The sequence below is a fragment of the Lonchura striata genome, chromosome W (assembly GCF_050655825.1).
Source record: "Lonchura striata isolate lonStrDom1 chromosome W, ASM5065582v1, whole genome shotgun sequence".
Taxonomy (NCBI): Eukaryota; Metazoa; Chordata; class Aves; order Passeriformes; family Estrildidae; genus Lonchura; species Lonchura striata.
Genome location: NC_140743.1, coordinates 38,277,813 through 38,297,840, shown reverse-complemented (window position 1 = coordinate 38,297,840; position 20,028 = coordinate 38,277,813). Strand labels below are relative to the sequence as shown.

The 20,028-nt window shown below is 45.6% G+C and overlaps 2 protein-coding genes across 3 annotated transcripts in view; one reads left to right on the top strand and one right to left on the bottom strand.

Moving 5' to 3' along the window:
* Positions 1–17,044, bottom strand: part of LOC146763175 (uncharacterized) — a 32,778-nt gene extending 15,734 nt beyond the window's left edge. The window contains 4 exon segments of the mRNA XM_085571335.1: positions 15,267–15,331; positions 15,414–15,500; positions 15,762–15,887; positions 16,982–17,044. Coding sequence (XP_085427461.1) covers positions 15,267–15,331; positions 15,414–15,500; positions 15,762–15,887; positions 16,982–17,044 — 341 coding nt within the window.
* The window catches only part of LOC146763174 (ubiquitin-associated protein 1-like), a 112,944-nt gene that overhangs the window by 58,790 nt on the left and 34,126 nt on the right, over positions 1–20,028 (top strand). The gene's annotated exons all lie outside the window — the stretch shown is intronic.

The window sequence follows — 20,028 nt, the reverse complement described above, 5'->3', positions numbered from 1 at the left end:
AAAGGGGTAGCTTTTAGGGAGAGAAGCAGCTCGTTTTTTCTCTCTTCGCGGGATTCCCGGGGAAGCAGCTCTCTTCGGCGGCACTCGGCACTCGCAGCGAAGCAGCCGGCGCGCGCTGAGCCGACGGCGGCGGAGCTCAGAGGCAACCCCGGCGCAGAGGAAGACCGGCCCCACTGCCACCAGATCTTCAGAGGAAAACTATACCCTTCTAAAGATCACCACTGCAGCTACAATTCATCAACTATTGCAAGGGAAGCAATTGTCCCAGCAGAACTGATACTGGCATCCCTCAGGTTCTGGACTTTTTCTTTCACTGGTTTTGTTTGTACCGATTGCATTTGCCTTTTTAAATTGTTGTCTAGTTTTCTCCTAGTAAAGAATTGTTACTCCCACTCCCATATCTTTGCCTGAGAGCCTTTTAATTTAAAGATCCTGGTAATTCAGAGGGAGGGGGGTTTGCCGTTCTCCATTGCACAGGAGGCTTTGCCCTCTTTCACAGACTCCTGTCTTGTCAAACCAAGACACACCCTGACACCTACACAAGAAAACAGGGATGCTGCCCCAGAACCTGACACTGCCCTGGGAACTAGGGATGCTGCTGCTCCAGATCCCGACCCTGCCCCACAGCCCACCTCAGAAATGAACCACCTGGATTGGGTTGGGGTTCTGGTGAAGGAGATAGGTGAAATGAGCCAGATACTGAAGGAGTACATTTCCCCAGCTGGTGAGAAAACATTCACCTGCCTCAAAGAAGGAGAGTTTAATGGTGCAGCAGTAGAACCCACAGATATTGCAACTGTCCAGGTTCCAGCTGAACTGCAAGGGGAATCACAGCCAGCAGCAGTCACCCCTGTGGAAACGAGGAAGTGCAAGATGGAATCAGAGCATTCAGATAAGGATAAGAAAGGAGGACACTCACAATCCACAGGGAAGCCAACGGTTGAGAGCATCACTGAGTCCCTGACGTATGAAAGTGTCCGTAATCTGCACAAAGACACTGTACGACGGGGACATGAGGCTTATACAACCTGGTTACTCTGGGTCTGGGACCTTATGGGTACAGGCATGCAACTGGATGGTGGTGAGGAAAGGAATTTGGGACCCTTGACCCAGGACTCATGTATGAATTAGATATTTGTAAGGGAGCCAGGATCCCTTTCCCTCTGGGAACGGCTTTTAATGAGTGTCAGAGAAAGGTTTGTCCACAGGGAGAGAATGCAGGAGGATCATCCTAGAATGCACTGGAGGACCCTTGAGGAAGGGATCCAACAGCTGAGAGAAGTGTCAGTATTGGAGGTACTCTTTGGGGACAGCATGATAATGACCCCAACAAAATCAGGTGCACAGGGCAAATGTTCTGGAATCTGGCAAATCTAGGGCCATCTCAATACACCACCTTCATTGCAATGATTAATGCTAATAAAAGTGAGAGACAGTGGGTTCTGTTGCCAACAAGCTTAGAAATTATGAGAGTATGATCAATGGCCCGATGCAGCTTCATGTCTCTGCCATGGTTAAGGACCTCAAAGAGGAGATGAGAGGTGGTGAGGGAGTAGGTGAGAAGGAACAGTTCCCATATTGCACCAGTGCAAGTCACAGGTCCTAAAGTCAGAGCCCAATGTTCCCCACCTAGAGAGAGAGTGTACACCCCACGAACTGACCTGTGGTTCTTCCTGTGTGACTATGGGGAAGACATGGGAAGGTGGGAAAGAAACCTACTTCTGTCCTGGCAGCATGGGTGCATCAACTCAAGGAGAGAAACACTAACCGAGGGAGTTCCACTAAAGTGTAGGTAGCCTCAGCCTTCCATGACCGAGCTGCTGGGTATGATCTGTAAGATTCCATTGAAGGAACCTCTAGTATGTACAGCCAGGAAAGAAATAATAACCAGGGCTAGAGGGGCCCTGCCTCTAGACAGAAATAGGCCCGGGAAAACCCGATCTTTGGACAGTGTGGATCCAATGGCCTGGCACATCAGAGGCACAAAAATATGAAGCATTAGTTGATACAGGTGTGCAGTGTACCCTAATGCTATCGGGACATGTGGGGGCAGAACCTGTTTCCATTGCCGGGGTGACGGGGATCATAGCAATTAACCCAGTTGGAAGTTGAAGTGAGCCTGACTGGGAAGGAATGGCAAAAACATCCTATTGTGACTGTCCCAGAAGCCCTGTGTATTTTAGGCATAGACTTCCTCCAGGATGGCTATTACAAAGACCCAAAGGGACTCAGGCAGGCTTTTAGAATAGCTTCTGTAGAGGCAGAGAACATTAAGCAATTGAACACTATCAGAAAACCCATCTGCAGTAGGACTTCTGAGGGTGGAAGAGCAATGAGTACCAATTCTCACATTGACGGTACACTGCCGGCAGTATCGGACGAATCAAGATGCCATGATCCCCATCCACAAAATGTTACGTGAGCTGAAGAGCCAAGGGGTGGTCAGTAAGGCCCACTCACCCCTCAACAGCCCCATTTGGCCTGTGCACAAATCTGAAAGAGGATGGAGATTGACTGTGGACAATCATGGCTTGAATGAAGTGACTCCACCACTGAGCGCTGCTGTGCTGGACATGCTGGAACGCCAGTAGAAGCTGGAGTCCAAGGCAGCAAAGTGGTATGTCACTATTAATATTGCTAATGCATTTTTCTCCATTCCTCTGGCAACAGAATGCAGGCCTCAGTTTGCTTTCACCTGGAGGGGCGTGCAGTGTGCCTGCAACTGACTGCCCCAAGGGTGGAAATACAGCCCCACCATCTGCCATGGACTGATCCAGACTGCACTGGAAAAGGGTGAAGCTCCAGAACACCTGCAGTACATGGATGACATCATTGTGTGAGGGAACACGGCAATGGAAGTATTTTATAAAGGAGAGAGGATCATCCAGATTCTGCTGGAAGCCATCTGTGCCATTAAGAAGAGGAAAGTCAAGAGACCTGCCTGAGAGATCCAGTTTCTGGGGGTAAAGTAGCAAGATGGATGGCATCAGATTCCCACTGAGGTCATCAATAAGATCACAGCAATGTCTTCACTGACCAGCAAGATGGAAACACAAGCTTTCCTAGGTGCCATAGGTTTCTGGAGAATGCACATTCCCGAGTATAGCCACATTGTGAGCCCTCTCTACCTGGTTACCCGCAAGAAGAACGATTTCCACTGGTGCCCTGAGCAGCAACAAGCCTTCACCCAGATCAAGCAGGAGATCGCTCATGGTGTAGCCCTTGGCCCAGTCAGGACAGGACCAGAGGTGAAGAATGTGCCCTACTCTGCAGCCAAGAACAATGGCTTGTCCTGGAGTCTGTGGCAGAAGGTGCCTGGGGAGAGTGGAGGCCGACCACTGGGATTCTGGAGCCAAAGTTACAGAGGATCTGAAGCCAACTACAAGAAATCTTGGCCGCCTATGAAGGAGTTCAAGCCGCCTCAGAGGTGATTGGCACGGAAACACAACTCCTCCCGCCACCCCAACTAGCAGTGCTGGGGTGGATGTTCAAAGCAAAGGTTCCCTCTACCCACTATGCTACCAATGCCACATGGAGCAAGTGGATTCCTCTCATCAGACAGCGTGCCTGTATTGGAAAATTGAATTGCTCTGAGATTTTGGACATCATTAAAATTTGGCCTGAAGGTGAAAACCTTGGTCTCACTGATGAAGAGGCGCTGGGACAAGTGATACAGGCTGAAGAAGCTCCACCATAAAACCAACTACCAGCAGAAGAAACACTACGCTCTTTTCGCTGACGGTTCCTGTCGCATTGTACGGATGAAACTAAAGTGGAAAGCAGCTGTATGGAGCCCCACATGACAGGTTGCACAAGCTACTGAAGGAGAAGGTGGATCTAGTCATCTTGCTGAACTCACCGCTCATTAGCTGGTCCTGGACATTGCTGAAAGTGAGAAGTGGCCAAACCTATATACATTTTTACCAATTCGTGGATGGTAGTCAATGCTCTTTGGGTCTGGCTGGAAAGGTGGAAAAAGGCCAACTGGCAGCGTAGGGGAAAACCAATATGGGCTGCTGAAGAGTGGAAAGACATCGCTACCAGGGTAGAGAAGCTACCTGTGAAAGTCCATCATGTAGATGCCCATGTCCCCAAACATCAGGCTAATGAGGAGCACTGAAACAACAAGCAGGTAGATCAGGCTGCAAAGATAGACGTGTAAAAGATAGACTTAGATTGGCACCATAAGGGGGAGTTGTTCCTAGCTCGATGGGCCCATGAAGACTCAGGTAATCAGGGCAGAGATGCTACCTATAAATGGGCATGAGACCAAGGGGTGGATTTAACAATGGACAGTATTTCTCAGGTTATCCATGACTGTGAGACATGTGCTGAGATCAAGCAGGCCAAGCGGGTGAAGCCCCTATGTTATGGTGGTTGTCTTGGTTTGAAAAGACAAGAGTCTGTGAAGGAAGGCAAGAGCTTCTTGTGAAATGGAAAAGGTAAACCCCCTCCTTCTGAATTGCTACAATTTCAAAATTAAAAGGCTTTCAGGCCAAAGCATGGGAGTGGGAATAACAGTTCTTTATTAGAAAAAAAAACCCAAACTAATTACAAAAATGTAATTAGTACAAACAAAACTACTGATAGAGTCAGAAACCTGACACCCTGAGGAGTCAGGGTGTTGGTAATAGTCCAGTTAAATGGTGGCTGTTTTTCTTGGCATGGCAGATGAAATGCTGCTGAAGCGGTGATCTGTAGAAGGGTGTAGTTTTCACTCAAAATCTGGTGATAGAGTAGATGGGCCTGGTCTTCCTCAGGAAATCCAGCAGGGAAGAAGGTGCTCCTCTGGGAATATAGCGAAGGGGCTGCCCTGATGTCCTAAAAGATGCTGATTTTATGCAGGTAGGAATGCTTGGCTCTTCCCTCTGGGTGGAGCATCTCACAAAAGGATGATGTAACTTTACCAGTCATGCAGTGAGTCATTCAATGGTCTATTAACAGAAGATATCTCCCCAGAGGGAGACATTGTTCTTGGAAGAGATAAGAAATGTGCCCAACCTCTAACAGATGGCAAATAGAATACATGTTTATCTTACAAGTTAGGACATTATCCACACCTTATTCTATTTCTATTTGTATCACAATGAAATCTTACACCCAGTTCTCACTTAAGACTAGGTTTCTTTGTGGTACACAGTGGGTTTCCCCATTTTCTGCATTATTCACTAAGTGTAACTAGGTCTTTGAGGAAAAACAATCCCACGGATGGGTTTGTCTTTGCCTGAGGTGGTATTAATCCAAACAGTTTTCCCTAAAGTATCTTTCATATGTATTACAGGGACTTTATCTACTGTGTGCAAGGGTTCTGACTGGGCAAGACTACTTCGATTGATGGACCCTCGTGTTGACTATTTAGGTTGCTTTTGCTAGGTTAATTTCTCAGTTTCTAAATGTTACCCCACTAAGTGCCTTTAGGGTAGTCTTAAGGAGTCTGTTGCACCGTTTAACTTTGCTGGCAGCTGGAGCATGATAGGGAATATGATATATCTATTTGATACCATGTTCTTTGGCTCAGGTGTTGATAAGGCTGTTCTTGAAATGGGTGCCGTTGTCAGACTCAATTCTTTCAGGCGTGCCATCTTTTCAGAGGACTTGCTTTTCTAGGCTGTCATGGTTTGACTCTGGCACAATGCCAGTGCCCCCATGAAAATGTAACCTCTCCATTGAATGCTGTGAAGTGGAATCGAGAACAGAGCAAAGCAGGCCCAAGCTTAATAACAGGAAAAAAAACCAAAAACTTTATTAAGCTACTACTACAAAAGGGAAAAAAAAAGAAAGGAAAAAGGAAAAAAAAAAGCACACAAAGATCAAAATGAAAACCTTGCAAAGCATTCCTCCTCCCACCACTCAACTCCAACAAACCACAGTGAGACACAATCTGGACCCCAATCAGGTTTCCACCCTCCAGACAATCAATACTCAGCCCATCGAGGGAACAGAGTCTCTTCTGTGCTATAGACCCATAAAGAAACACAGCTGGAACATCCTGTGTTTCCATGTCACACATGGCACCGCCCGGAGAAAAGTTTGCCATGGTGACCTTTCTTCTTTCCATGCACAGTGCTCTCACCACCAATGCATGGATGGACAGACTGCTTTTAGGATTTTTCTTTTCAAGGATGTCCTGCCAAGAGGGGAGAAAACAACAGTTCAATCTTTTCATTTTTTGGGACCACAGTCCCCCCCATTTTCCCATTTCCCCTAGGGCCAAGGGTCCAAGAACAGAGATCTTCTTCTCTTCTCCTTTTGAGGACAGGGGGCACCACCACAAGCCCCCTAACTTTTTCTCTGTTCACTCCACTTCTGTCTTTTCCCAGCTGAAGCAGGTCTCTTGACTCACTGGCATCCTCCCAAAATACAGTCTCTCTTGAAGGAGAAGATTGGTTCAGTTTGTGGTTAACACAGAAAAGTCCAGCCAAAAGCCACTCCTTGTCCCCCTCCCATCTAGAATTCCTCCTTCTAACATCCCAGGGTCCAAAGTGTCCCTCTTCCTCTCTTTCAAACCAAGGAGGGGAAAAAGAAATTCACAAAGCTTTCATTTCTCAAGGAAGGGTTAAAAGTCTGAACTCCCAAGGATGGCTCGATGCCCAGACTCCAGCGGCTCCCACGCGACTGGGCACCTTGCGCCCCCCCCCGCCCCCCCCCGGCTTCTCCTTCCCCACAGTGAAATTGCTGACAAATGACCGCTGTCTGTTTCTCTCTCCCTCTCGGGAGAGAAACTCTGGGGGCGGGGGGGGGGGGAACGGAGACATCCTAGATTTCTTCCACCCTTTCATCTGCAGGGGGCCAGCCACGGGCCAGGCAGGGGAGAGTCCTGCACTGCACGCTGACCGAAACCAAAAAAAGCGAATTCTCCTGGGAATTCTGCTTTTAACCCCTCTGTGTTCTCAGAGGCGTGTCTACCTTCAATTGGTCAATATCCAAATTGACCTCTTCCTTCCGGAAAAAATTCTTTTTCCGTGTCAAACCATGACATAGGCTTAAGATGGTGTTCTGGGCAGTGGTATGAGGCATAAGGTAGGTTTCCAGCCATCCAGTGGTGGCTTCCACCATGGTTAGCACGTAGAGCTTGCTTTGGCGTGTTTGAGGCAGTGTGATGTAGTCAATTTGTCAGGCCTCCTTATATTTGTACTTGGACCACTGCCCACCATACTATAGGGGCTTTACCTGCTTGGCCTGTTTGATGGCAGCACACATCTCATAGTCATGGATAACTTGAGAAATATTGTCTATGGTTAGATATACCCCTCGGTCTTGTGCCCACTTGTAGGTGGCATCTCTGCCCTGATGACCTGAAGCAACATGAACCCATTGAGCCACAAACATCTTCCTATTATGGTGCCAATCTATGTTTATCTTTTACACTTCTATTCTTGCTGCTTGAGCTACCTGCTCATTGTTTCGGTGCTCCTTATTAGCCCATCTTTTGGGGACATGGGCATCTACATGACGGACTTTTATTGTTAGTTTCTCTACTTGAGAGGCAATGTCTTTCCATATATCAGCAGCCCAGATTGGCTTTCCTCTACGTTGCCAGTTGCCCTTCCTCCACCTTCCCAGCCAGCCCCACAGAGCACTGGCTATCATCCACGAATCAGTATAAAGGTAGAGCTTTGGCCACTTCTCCCTTTCAGCAATGTCCAGAGCCAGCTGAACGGCCTTGAGTTCAGTGAGTTGGCTTGATCCACCTTCTCCTTCGGTAGCTTGTGCAACTTGGCGTGTGGGGCTCCATACGGCTGCTTTCCACTTCCGGTTCATCCCTACAATGCGACAGGAACCGTCAGTGAAAAGAGCGTAGCAGGTCTCCTCTGCTGGTAGTTGGTTATATGGTAGAGCTTCTTCAGTCTTTGTTGCTTGTACTTGCTCTTTGTCGTCAGTGAGACTAAAATTTTTACTTTCCAGCTAGTTTGCAATTATTTTTTAAATCTTAGGGTGATTTAAGTATCTAATATGGGTGCGCTGAGTGATGAGGGCAATCTATTTGCTCTATGTGGCGTCAGCGGCATGGTGGGTAGTAGGAACCTTTCCTTTAAACATCCACCCCAGCACCGGTAGTCAGGGTGCCAGGAGGAGTTGTGCTTCTGTACCAATTACTTCTGCGGCGGCTTGAACTCTTTTGTAGGCAGCTAAGATTTTTTTTTCTCTTGGGGTGTAGTTGGCTTTGGACTTTCTGTAACTTCGGCTCTAGAATCTCAATGGTTGGCCTTGAGTCTTACTAAGCACCTTCTGCCAAAGGCTTTAAGATAAACTATTGTCCCCGGCTGCAGAGTAGAGCACATTCTTGACCTCTGGTCCTGTTCTGACTGGGCTAAGGGCTACAGCATGAGCCATTTCCTGCTTGATCTGGGTGAAGGCTTGTTGCTGCTCAGGGCCCCAGTGGAAATCATTCTTCTTCTGGGTAACCAGGTAAAGAGGGCTCATAATCTGGCTATACTCGGGAATGTGCATTCTTTGAAAACTTATGGTACCAAGGAAAGCTTGTGTTTCCTTTTTGATAGTTGGTGGAGACATAGCTGTGATCTTGTTGATAACTTCAGTGGGAATCTGGTGTTGTCTGTCTTGCCATTTTACTCCCAGGAACTGGATTTTTCAGGCAGGTCTCTTGACTTTGCTCTTCTTGATGGCGAAGCCAGCTTTTAGCAGTATCTGGATGATCCTCTCACTTCTCTCAAACACTTTTGTTGCTGTGTTCTCCGACACAATGATATTATTGATGTATTGCAGGTGTTCTGGAGTTTCACCTTTTTTTAGTGCAGTCTGGATCAGTCTATGGCAGATGGTAGGACTATGCTTCTACCTTTGGGGTAGTCGGTTTCAGGTATACTGCACGCCCTTCCAGGTGAAAGCAAACTGAGGCCTGCATTCTGCTGCTAGAGGAATGGAGAAAAATGCATTAGCAATATCAATGGTGGCATACCACTTTGCTGCCTTGGACTCCAGCTTGTACTGGAGTTCCAGCATATCCGGTACAGCGGCGCTCAGCAGTGGAGTCACTTCAGTTAAGCCACGATAGTCTACAGTCAATTTCCATTCTCTGCCAGATTTGTGCACAGGCTAGATGGGGCTGCTGAAGGGTGAGTGGGTTTTGCTGACCACCCCTTAGCTCTCTAGCTCACGAATTATTTTGTGGATGGGGATTATGGCATCTCAATCTGTCTGATACTGCTGGCAGTGCACTGACAAAGTTGCAATTGGCATGCGTTGCTCTTCCACTTTTAGAAGTCTTACTGCAGATGGGTTTTCTGACAATCCAGGCAAGGTGTTTAATTGCTTAATGTCCTCTGCCTCTATAGCAGTTATTCTAAAAGCTTGCCTGAGTCCCTTTGGGTCTTTGTAATAGCCGTTCCATAGGAAGTCTATGCCTAGAATATATGGAGTGTCTCGGCTAGTCACAATAGGATGTTTTTACCATTCCTTCCCAGTCAGACTCACCTCGGCTTCCAACTGGATTAATTGCTGCGATTCCCCTGTTACACTAGCAATGGAAACAGGTGCTGCCCCCACATGTCCCGATGGTATCAGAGTACACTGTGCACCAGTATCAACTAAAGCATCATATTTTTGTGGCTCTGATGTGCCAGGCTATCGGATCTACACTGTCTAGAAGATCCGGTTTTCCCGTGCCTATTCCTGGCTAGAGGCAGGGCCCCTCTAACACTGGTTATTATTCTCTTCTTGGGCATACATACTAGAGGTCCCTTTACGGGGATCTGACAGATGTATTGAAAAGCTTGCTTATGGGAGGTTGAGGTTACCTTCACTTTGGTGGAACTCCCCTGGTTAGAGTTTCCCTCCTTGAGTTGACGCACCCGTGCTGCCAGGACAGAAGTGGGTCATGCAGGAAGATCTACAGATTCCCCTTGGGGTGTACCCTCTCTCTCTAGCTGGGGAATGTTGGGCTCTGACTTTGGGGCTTGTGACTTGCATGGGTGGTGCATTAACCTTCTTCATCTCCTCCCTCATCTCCTCTTTGAACTTCTTAATCACAGCTGAGATATGAGCCTTCACTGGGCCATTGATCATACTCTCATAATTCCTAAGTTTGTTGGCAACAGAGCCCACCGTCTCTTAGTTAGTGTCAGCATTAATTGTTGCAATGAAAGTAGTGTACTGAGATGGCCCAAGATTTGCTATACTCTACAGCATTTGCCCTGTGCACCTGACTTTGTTGGGGTCATTATTATGCTGTCCATCCCTCCCAAAGAGTGCCTCCAATGCTGCCACTTCCCTCAGCTATTGGATCCCTTCCTCGAGGGTCTTCCAGCGCATTTTATGATGGTGCTCTTGCATTCTCTCCCTGGAGACAAACCTCTCTCTGACACTCATTAAAAGCCGTTCCCAGAGAGAAAGGGATCCTGGCTCCCTTACAAAAATCTGATTTATACCTGAGTCCTGGATCAAGGGTCCCAGGTTCCTTGCCTCACCACTGTCCAGCTGCACACCTGTACCCATAAGGTCCCAGACCCGGAGTAACCAGGTTGTATAAGCCTCACGCCCTTGACGCACAATGTCTTTGTGCAGATTACGGAGACTTTCGTATGTCAGGGTTTCGGTGATGATAGCAACCTCTGGCTCCCCTGTGGGTTGTGAGGTTCCTCCATTCTTATTCTTATCTGAGTGCTCTGCTTTCATCTTAGACCTCCTTGTTTCTACCGGGACAAGAGCTGCTGGCCGTGACTGCCTTTGTGGTTCAGCTGGAACCTGGACAGTTGTAACATCTGTGGGTTCCACTACTGTACTATTAGACTGTCCCTCTTTAAGGCAAAGGGAGGGTTTCTCACCAGCTGGGGAAATGCACTCCTTCAGCAACTCTCGTATCTCCTTAACCAGAACCCTCACCCAATCTGGGAGGTTCATTTTTGAGGTGGGCTGTGGGGCAGGGTCAGGCTCTGGAGCAGCAGCATCTCCAGTCTCTGGGGCCATGTCAGGCTCTGCAGCAGCATCCCTAGTCTCTGGTGTAGGTGTGAGGGTAGTTATCCAGATTAATCTTCCCTTATGTCTGTGTGCTAAATATAACAGGCATATCAACAACACCACCCATTGTATGATATAATTAGCATTTAGAGTGGATCTTAACCCTTCGAAAACTGGTGGAGCAGACCTAAAAAGATGGTTAAAAGGTTGGGAGAAAAATTCCCTCAGTGTAATTTCTTCACATTAGGTACCATTATTAAAGTAACCCCAAAAACATACAGTCAGTGTGTGATAGCTCTGAATCCATGTACCTGCCTTCCATAGGAAGTTAAAGATACATGAATTCCTCACCTTATTAACCCATAAGCCAAACTGGATAACAGCCACAGTAGCCTTAGTTATGGGACCCATGTTGAGATAAGAGCCTGCAAATGGGAGAAATACAGACACGACTACGGGCCACCCAAACCAGGGTAAACTAGACTACATGGTGACACTTAAAGATGTTTCTATATCAGCACACACACAAAAGAAATTAAATTACTTAAGAACTGTTAATCCTTTTTTTCCTTCTCAATGCCCTCAGGCCCCACATTGGGCACCAAAAATCTGTCTTGGTTTGAAAAGACAGGAGTCTGCTAAGGAAGGCAAGAGTTTCCTGTGAAATGGAAAAGGTAAACCCCCTCCTTCTGAATTGCTACAATTTCAAAATTAAAAGGCTTTCAGGCCAAAGCATGGGAGTGGGAATAACAGTTCTTTACTAGAAAAAAAAAAAACAAACTAATTAAAAAAATGTAATTAGTACAAACAAAACTACTGATAGAGTCAGAAACCTGACACCCTGAGGAGTCAGGGTGTTGGTAATAGTCCAGTTAAATGGTGGCTGTTTTTCTTGGCATGGCAGATGAAATGCTGCTGAAGCAGTGATCTGTAGAAGGGTGTAGTTTTCTTTGAAGGTCTGGTGATAGAGTAGATGGGCCTGGTCTTTCTCTGGGAATTTAGCAGGGAAGAAGCTGCTCCTCTGGGAATCTAGCAGAGAAGATGCTGCTCCTCTTGGAATCTAGCGAAGGGGCTGTCCTAATGTCCCAAAGAAATGCTGATTTTATGCAGGTAGGGATGCTTGGCTCTTCTCTCTTGGTAGAGCATCTCACAACAGGATGATGTAACTTTACTAGTCATGCAGTGAGTTATTCAATGGTCTATTAACAGAAGATATCTCCCTGGAGGGAGACATTGTTCTTGAAAGAGATAAGAAAACTGCCCAACCTCTAACAGATGGCAAATAGAATACATGTTTATCTTACATGCTAAGACAGTGGTCCAAATATAAGTATGGGGAAGCCTGGGAGATTGACTACATCACAGTGCCCCACACATGCTGAGGCAAGCGCTATGTGCTGAACATGGTGGAAGCCACCACTGGATGGCTAGATACCTACCCTGTGCCTCACACTACTGCCCAGAACACCATACTGGTCCTGGAAAAGCAAGTCTTGTGGAGACATGGCACCCCTGAGAGGACTGAGTCGGACAACGGGACCCATTTCAAGAATGGCCTTATAAACACCTGGGCCAGAGAACATGGTATTGAATGGATATATCATATCCCTTATGCACCAGCTGCTGGGAAAGTTGAATGGTGCAACAGACTACTAGACTACTTAAGACTACCCTGAAGGCACTTGGTGGGGGAACTTTTAGAAATTGGGAAATGAACTTAGCAAAAGCTACCTGGATGGTCAACACCCAAGGGTCCATCAATTGAGCTGGTGCTGCCCAATATGAACCCTTGCACACAGTGGATGGAGATAAATTTCATGTGGTACATATGAAAGGTATTTTAAGAAAGACTGTTTGGATTAGTCCCACCTCAGGCAAAGGCAAAACCACCTGTGGGATTGTTTTTGCTGCTTACACTTGGTGGTTAATGCAGAAAGATGGAGAAGCCCATTGTGTACCACAGGGAAAACAAGTCTTAAGTGAGAACTGTGAGTAAGGTTTCATTGTGTAGAGTTTATTGATTTGGGTATGATGCAGATTGTAATAGAATAAGGGGTGGTTAATGTCTTAGGTTGCAAGATGTAGCTGGGGGTGTGTATTCTATTACCATCTGTAAGAGGTGGGGCAGTTATGTTCTGTTAATTGGGCAGTTTTCTTTATCCCTTCCACAACCAATCCTTCCTCCTGGAAATATCTTCTTTTAATGGGCCATTGAGTCTCACTGCATGACTCATAAACATCACATCATCCCATTGTGAGATGTTCTGCCCAGAGGGAGGAGCCAAGCATTCTTACCTGGATATAATCTGAGATTTAGAACACCATAGGTAGCTTTCTCCCACTGGATTCCCAGCGGAACAGCTTTCTTCTCCACTGGATTTCCAGAGGAAGATGAGGCCCACCTACACTACCCCCAGACCTTCAGAGGAAAACTACACACTTCTACAGAATCACTGCTTCAACAGGACCACATCTGTCACTCCAGGAGGACTGCAACCACCATTTAATCAGACTGCTACCAACATCCTGACCAACAGGGTGTCAGGTTGTATCTTGACTCTGTCAATTGGTTTGTGGGTTTTTTTTGTTTGCAGTATTGCATTTGTATTTTTAATTTTCCTAATAAAGAGCTGTTATTCCTATTCCCATATCTTTGCCTGAGAGCCTCTTAATTTCAAAATTATAATAATTTGGAGGGAGTAGGTTTACATTTTCCATTTCAAGGGAGGCTCCTGCCTTCCTTAGCAGATGCCTGTCTTTTCAAACCAAGGTAGCAGCATTCAATCAACATTAAACACTTCACAAAGCATTAACTTAGCTCATTCAACTTAACTAACTTCAAACTCATCCAATTTTCTGTCACTCAAAATTCCAAGAAGAGGGAATTAGAAGAAATAGAGAAAGAAAGAAAAAGCAGACATAGGTGCCACTCCTAGTTCCAGTGGTGTTCAGCTAATAGAAATTTCAAGAGGAGGTAGGGTCAAGCAAGACATGTGCTTGCTTTGTGTGTCAGGTTAAACATCCTTTGGCTTTCCTGGACCATTCCCCCATGTGGGAATTCTGATTATCTGGCCACTCTGGGCTTCAGCCTTGGGCTCCAGGGGAGGGGTGTGGAGCATTGCCTCTGGTGTGATAGTGATTGGCAGCCACTGTGGGGCTGGGATATAGGCCCAGGGAGGCATGGAGTATACAGGGCAGTGCATTGCCTTACCAAAGGCAAGGCGTAACCTACCCCTCCCCTCACACACATGTACCCAAAATATTTTGAGCCAGCAATCTTTTCCAGTCTCTCATAGCTACCAAACTGGAGGACATCTCTATGAGTTGGCCAGCATACTATAATCACATCTTACTTCTGTAGTAGAACCTTTGTCCAGGAATATCATATGGTACGTGGTGTCAGAGATGAGACTGACAGGTACAATTTTGCCAGGGCTATTCTCAGAACTTCCTCAAAATGCTTTTAACTGATAGAAGGATGTTGAGGTTTGACACTGGCTAAGTACCAGGCACTTACAAAAAAAACTATTAACTCATTCTCCTCTGCTATAGTTGAGCAGAGGAGGTGGAAAGAAAAATTGAAGGGCTCATGAATTTAGATAAGGATTAGGAGAAAACACTCTAAGGGCAAAAGAGATTCAAAATTTAAAAGGTATAAAAAAATTATTATCAGAATTAAAATTAACAAAATTAAAAGAAGATAATGAGAACTAAAAGAAACCCTTAGAACACCTTTTTCTCCCCTCCAGCCCTTCCTTCCTTCCCACCGACAGCACAGGGAGACAGAGCATGAAAATTTTGGTCAGTTTTTCACTCGAGACCTTCCTTCAGTTTTCTGAGGGAGTTTCTTCTGATATGCCGTGGGGTCCTTCCCACGGGAGACAGTTCTCTCTGAATTTCTCCAGTGTGGTTCTAATTTTTACAAGTAGTAGTCCTGCCCGAACCTGCTGTAACGCGAGTCCCTCCCACAGGCAAAAATAGTCTTCCCAAATTACATGGCGTGGGTAATTTTAGTTCATGGGGTATAGTCTTTTAAGGATAAGGTGCTCTAGTATGGAGGGAAGGGGTCTCTTTTTCTATCTCTGGAAGCAAGGGTCTTCTCTTTCTTTTCAATTTCCTACTAGATTACAGCTTTTCAGCATCCAGTCGCTCCAGCATGAGCACCTTTTCTCATGGACTGCGAATGGATCTCTGCATCCCCCTATGCACTTAATGAATTAAAGGGAAACAATTTGTTCTATTATAGTCCTCACCATAGCTTGCAGAAGAATCTCAGCTCCGACGTTTGGAACACCTCCTCCCCTTCCTTCCTTTCACTGACCTTAGTGTTGCCATGGTTTTTTACTCACGTGTCTTCACCTTTCCTCTGGCTCAGGAGAAAATTCTTGTCTGTAGGTTCATCTATTCTCAAGTTCTATCAATGGAAAAGTTCTTATAGGGTTTTGCAATGCTCAAAGGTTGATCTTGTTTGGGCTCTGTATCAGGGAATTGCTCACCATGCCCCTTGCTGTTGGCCACATAGTCCCTGCTGGCACCTCGTGGGCGGGGCTTGCACCATTCAGCGCCTCTCTTAATGCGGGGTGCTGAAAAGGAGAAGCGGCTGCTGCCACCTCTGCCCTTCTGCTTGCAGCACAGCTGGCTAGAAGTGGCTAAGCAGGCAAAGTTCACTGTGAGCCATGCTGAGATGGTGCCGGCCTCATGGCCCCGGCCGCTCCCAGCGCCAGCTGCATGGCTGCTTCTGCCACCAGGAGGGCCCCAGCTGTGGCGCCTCCTCACCCCTCGGAAATAAAAGAGGACTGCGTGCATTTTTTTCCTTCTTAAATATGTCTTCACAGAGGCTTTACCAACTTCTCTAATTGGGCCAGCAACATGTCTATTCTCAGAGCCTTCAGGGATTGGCTCTGCTGGACATAGTAGAAGTTTGGAACAGCTTCTCTCTCAGAAGCTGCCTCTGTGGCTTCCCCCACCCACTAAAAAAAAACCCAGACTGTTTTAAACTAACACGAAAGATGAAGTGGCTAAAAGCCATATTAAATAACAGTTAAAAAAACACAAAACCCTTTAATTGCTCCAATTTAAGATGTGACTATACAACAGTAGCTTGTATAATACTTCCTATACATAGGTTTTTCCTATTGCTTTAGAATTTATCATTAAAAACAATTTGCACTCTTACTCATCAGTGTGTTCCAGCAAAAGAGTCATCTGTTTACAAAAATAAAATGATTCTTGGCTTTCTAGATCAGATTTTAACTTCATGTAGTGGGTTGATGCAGTCCAGATGCCTGGCACCCACCAAAGCCGCTTGCTCACTCCCCTACACAGCTACATAGGGGAGAGAAAATTTAACAAAGGGTTTGTGGGTTGAGATAAAGACTAGGAGAAATCACTCCCCAAATACTGCCACAGGAAAAACAGACTAAAATTAAAGATTAATTGAATTTCTTGCTAACAAAATCAGAGCGGGATAATGAGAAGTAAAATAAGCCTTAAAAACACCTTCCCCCCACATTTCCTCCTTCCTGGCCAGGCAAGGAGACAGGGAATGGGCTTTATGATTCATTTATCACCTGTGTTTTCTCCCACTGCTCAGGCAGAGAAGTTTGCTGCACTGTGGGGTCCCTCCCACAGGAGACAGTTCTCTGCGAACTTTCCCATTGTGAGTCCATCTCACGAACAACAGCTCTCTGCGAACTGCTGCAATGTGAGTCCATCCTATGGGCAACAGTACTCCTCAAACTGCTGCAAGTGGGTCACTTTTCCATGAGGTGCAGCCCTTCAAGGACAGGTTGCTCCATCATGGGCCTCTCTCTCCACAGGCCTCTCACGGGGTCACAGCCTTCTCTCAGGCATCCCCCTGCTCTGGCATGGGGCTCCTCCAGGGGCTGCAGGTGGATCTCTTCATCCCCATGGATCTCCATGGGCTGCAGGGGGACAGCTGCTTCATCGTGGTCTTCACCATGAGCTGCAGAGGAATCCCAGCTCTGGCACCTGGAGCAGCTCTTGGCCCTCCTTCTCCACTGACCTTGGTGTCTGCAGAGTTGTTCTTCTCACATGTTCTCACCTCCACCTCTTCTTTGTCTGCAATTACAACTGCACAATCACGGTTTTTTTTCTTCTTAAACATGTTATCCCAGAGGCCTTACCATCATTTCTAATTGGCCCAGCCTTGACCAGAGTTACATTAATCTTTGTAGCTACCAGGGACTGGCTCTGCTGAACATGGTAAAGCTTCTGGCGGCTTCTCATAGAAGCCACCCCTGCAGCTCCCCAGTTACCAAAGCTTGGCATGCAAACCCAATATACTTCACTAGACTAGTACTGTTCTGATTGGGCTGGAACAAAGTGAATACTATGTCCATCCATGCTTTGCTTCAGGAAGACTTTTATTTTTTAAATGTCCTAAAATACTTGGTGTGTTTCTTAATGTGTGCTTGTGGGTTTTGTAGCAAAGTTGTATTCAAGATGAGGTTATGTCACTGGTCATTTTTTAACAAAAAAACATACTAGGAAGAAACTAAGTGGGTTTTGTTGTTTTTGTTTTTTTTTTTTTTTTCCTGTACCAAACCAGAGTGTTGCTATGTAAGTACCACAATGTGTGTTTGTATTCTCAGTGGCTAGTATCAATTTCAGACAAACAAGAAGTCTCTACAAGGGGAGGTGTCTTATAAGGGCAGGTGTTGTTTTGAACAACACCACTTAGTATGTCAGTAGGTCTAATGAGTATTTGCAACACTTGAGTAATTTGAGCTGTGAGATCGGTGCATAGAGGTGATCCTGCTTAACTTGAATCATCCTGCTTAGAGCATGACTTGTGCCAGTGGGACTAAGCAGGGCATAGTAGCAGCAGTCACACCAGACTCTGAGCAGTTGAGAGATATAGTGGTCTCTGACCTGGCCATGATTTATCACTCTCAGTGCAAAGGCTGTCACAGTTGCTATTTCTACATAAGCAAATGCATTGGCATATCCAGGTTCTCAAATTGACAGTTCAAATACAATTTGGATGCCATGTTGCAAAGAACTATGTTGGTGTGATGCCTAAAGAGGCTGACCTAGAACAGAGACTAGACAGAGTTAAAACAATAAGGTAGGTATTTATCAAAGGGCCTTAAAGGATATACCTTGGGCAGTACAAGAACCTGGCCAGGGCTACACCCAAGATGGACCCAAGATGGTCACAAGATGGACAAAGGGTCATGAGTTTTCACACTTTTATAAGTTTTGGTCCATTTACATATCGAGGTTAATTGTCCAATTACAGCTTCAGGTTATGAAGTCCCATCTTCCTGGTTTGGTCTCTTCAATTTGCCGTTGTTTATGCTTTTGTGCCTGAGGCTGTAACAGTTGTCCTTTGTTCTCAAGCTGGAAAAGGATTGTTTTGTCTAACTACCCTGTGAAGAGAACTTACTAACACTTAATATGAAGTTTAGAGTTACACACCAAGGCAGCACAGGATCTGAAAAATATGAAAGCTAAAAATTAAGGCATCAGGTGGCTAGTGAGGTGCCATCTGGATGCTGTGTTGTGCAATGCTTGAATATGTGCTTCTCACTAAGGATCAGTGAAAATACTACTATATTCTTACTGGAACACTTTTTCATCCTGATGGTGCAGCTAAGATATAGGTTATTTGGCCTGATGGTTTCAAAGCTGGAAGAAATACTACTTTTGTCCAACAGGACTCTGGGACCAGACACTGGTGCATAGTATGGGAGTTTAAGTGACAATAGCACATAATGACAGGACCTGGCGGTCCTGGTCAACAGAAAGTTGAAGATGAGTCAGCACTGCCCTGGCAGCCAGGAGAGCCAACTGTGTCCTGGGGGGCACCAGGCCAGCCAATCAAGGAAGGGGATTGTCACTCTGCTGTGCACCGGTGTAGCCTCACGTTGAATATTGTTAGCAGTTTTGGTCACCACAATAGAAGATAATAAACTATTAGACAGTGTTATGAATGGAGATGAGAACTTTTAGACGAATCCTGCCTTAGGCTTAGATTTCTGGCAGTGGCTATGTTTGATGTGGCCTGCACCTAAAATTGATCTCACAAGTTCTAAAGAATGGCCAATTAGGGCTATTATAAAATGAATTATTTATTAAATAGACACAAGATTAGCAGACAGAAGACTTAAAACAGACTTACTACACAAAATAAACCAAAGAACTTCTAGTAGATACAAATACAGTGCATTATAAAAGGTACCTATATTACAGCTAGCAAAGAAATAGTATAGATTAGGAGCCAATGTAAGTTACCACCAAATTGATGATGGAGTACACATAGTCCTTTCACTCAATTCCTAGAAAAGTAACCACAGTTTGAGTCCAAACTTTGGGGAGCAGCCCTACATGTTAGTGTGCAGAAGACTTCTGCTTTGTGAAAGTTTTGTGTAGCTTTTATAGTTTGTAAAGTGATGTGTCTGTCAGTGAGAAATTCCAGTGAATTGTTAAAATCGAAATTCACGGACAAAGACTCTCTAACTAGTTAAAGTTAGAAAATGGTATGTTTAGTACGCCGGTGGGCGGCACTGTGGGGGTTGTCCCTGAAATGCGTGACCACACTGTACAAGTATTTTTGCCTTCTATTTATTTCCCAAAATAATACATATGCACAACCCCAGCACCTCCTATACCCGCTTTGTATTACAATGAGGTTATTAGTATTTCACGTGTGCGCAATTCTTCTATTGAATTGGGTCAGTGGTCTCGAATTGTGTCAGTGGTCCCAGGGATGAAGTCAGGAAGGTCTTCATTGGATCTTTATGACCCTCTGGCATGATCTAAGGCCCCCTGCTTCATGATGGATTGACATAGGGTCCAGGTGCTGGGCACTGTTCTACTGGTTTCAGTATGTTCTTATAATGGATCACTTCCTCCACTTCCTTCTACAAATAAGCTCATAATATAACAATTAGATTTAGCTTAAGCATCTAATAATCATTAACCTATCATTGGTGTATCTAACTTCAATATGAATTGGTTCTAACCCTCAGCTAAAATCTTAACCCTTTAAAATCATGATTCACCAGCAGCTTATCTTCCTACATCTTTGTGTTAGTTTGAAAACAAACCAGCAGAGGATTCCAAGTCAGAACTGCAATTTAATAG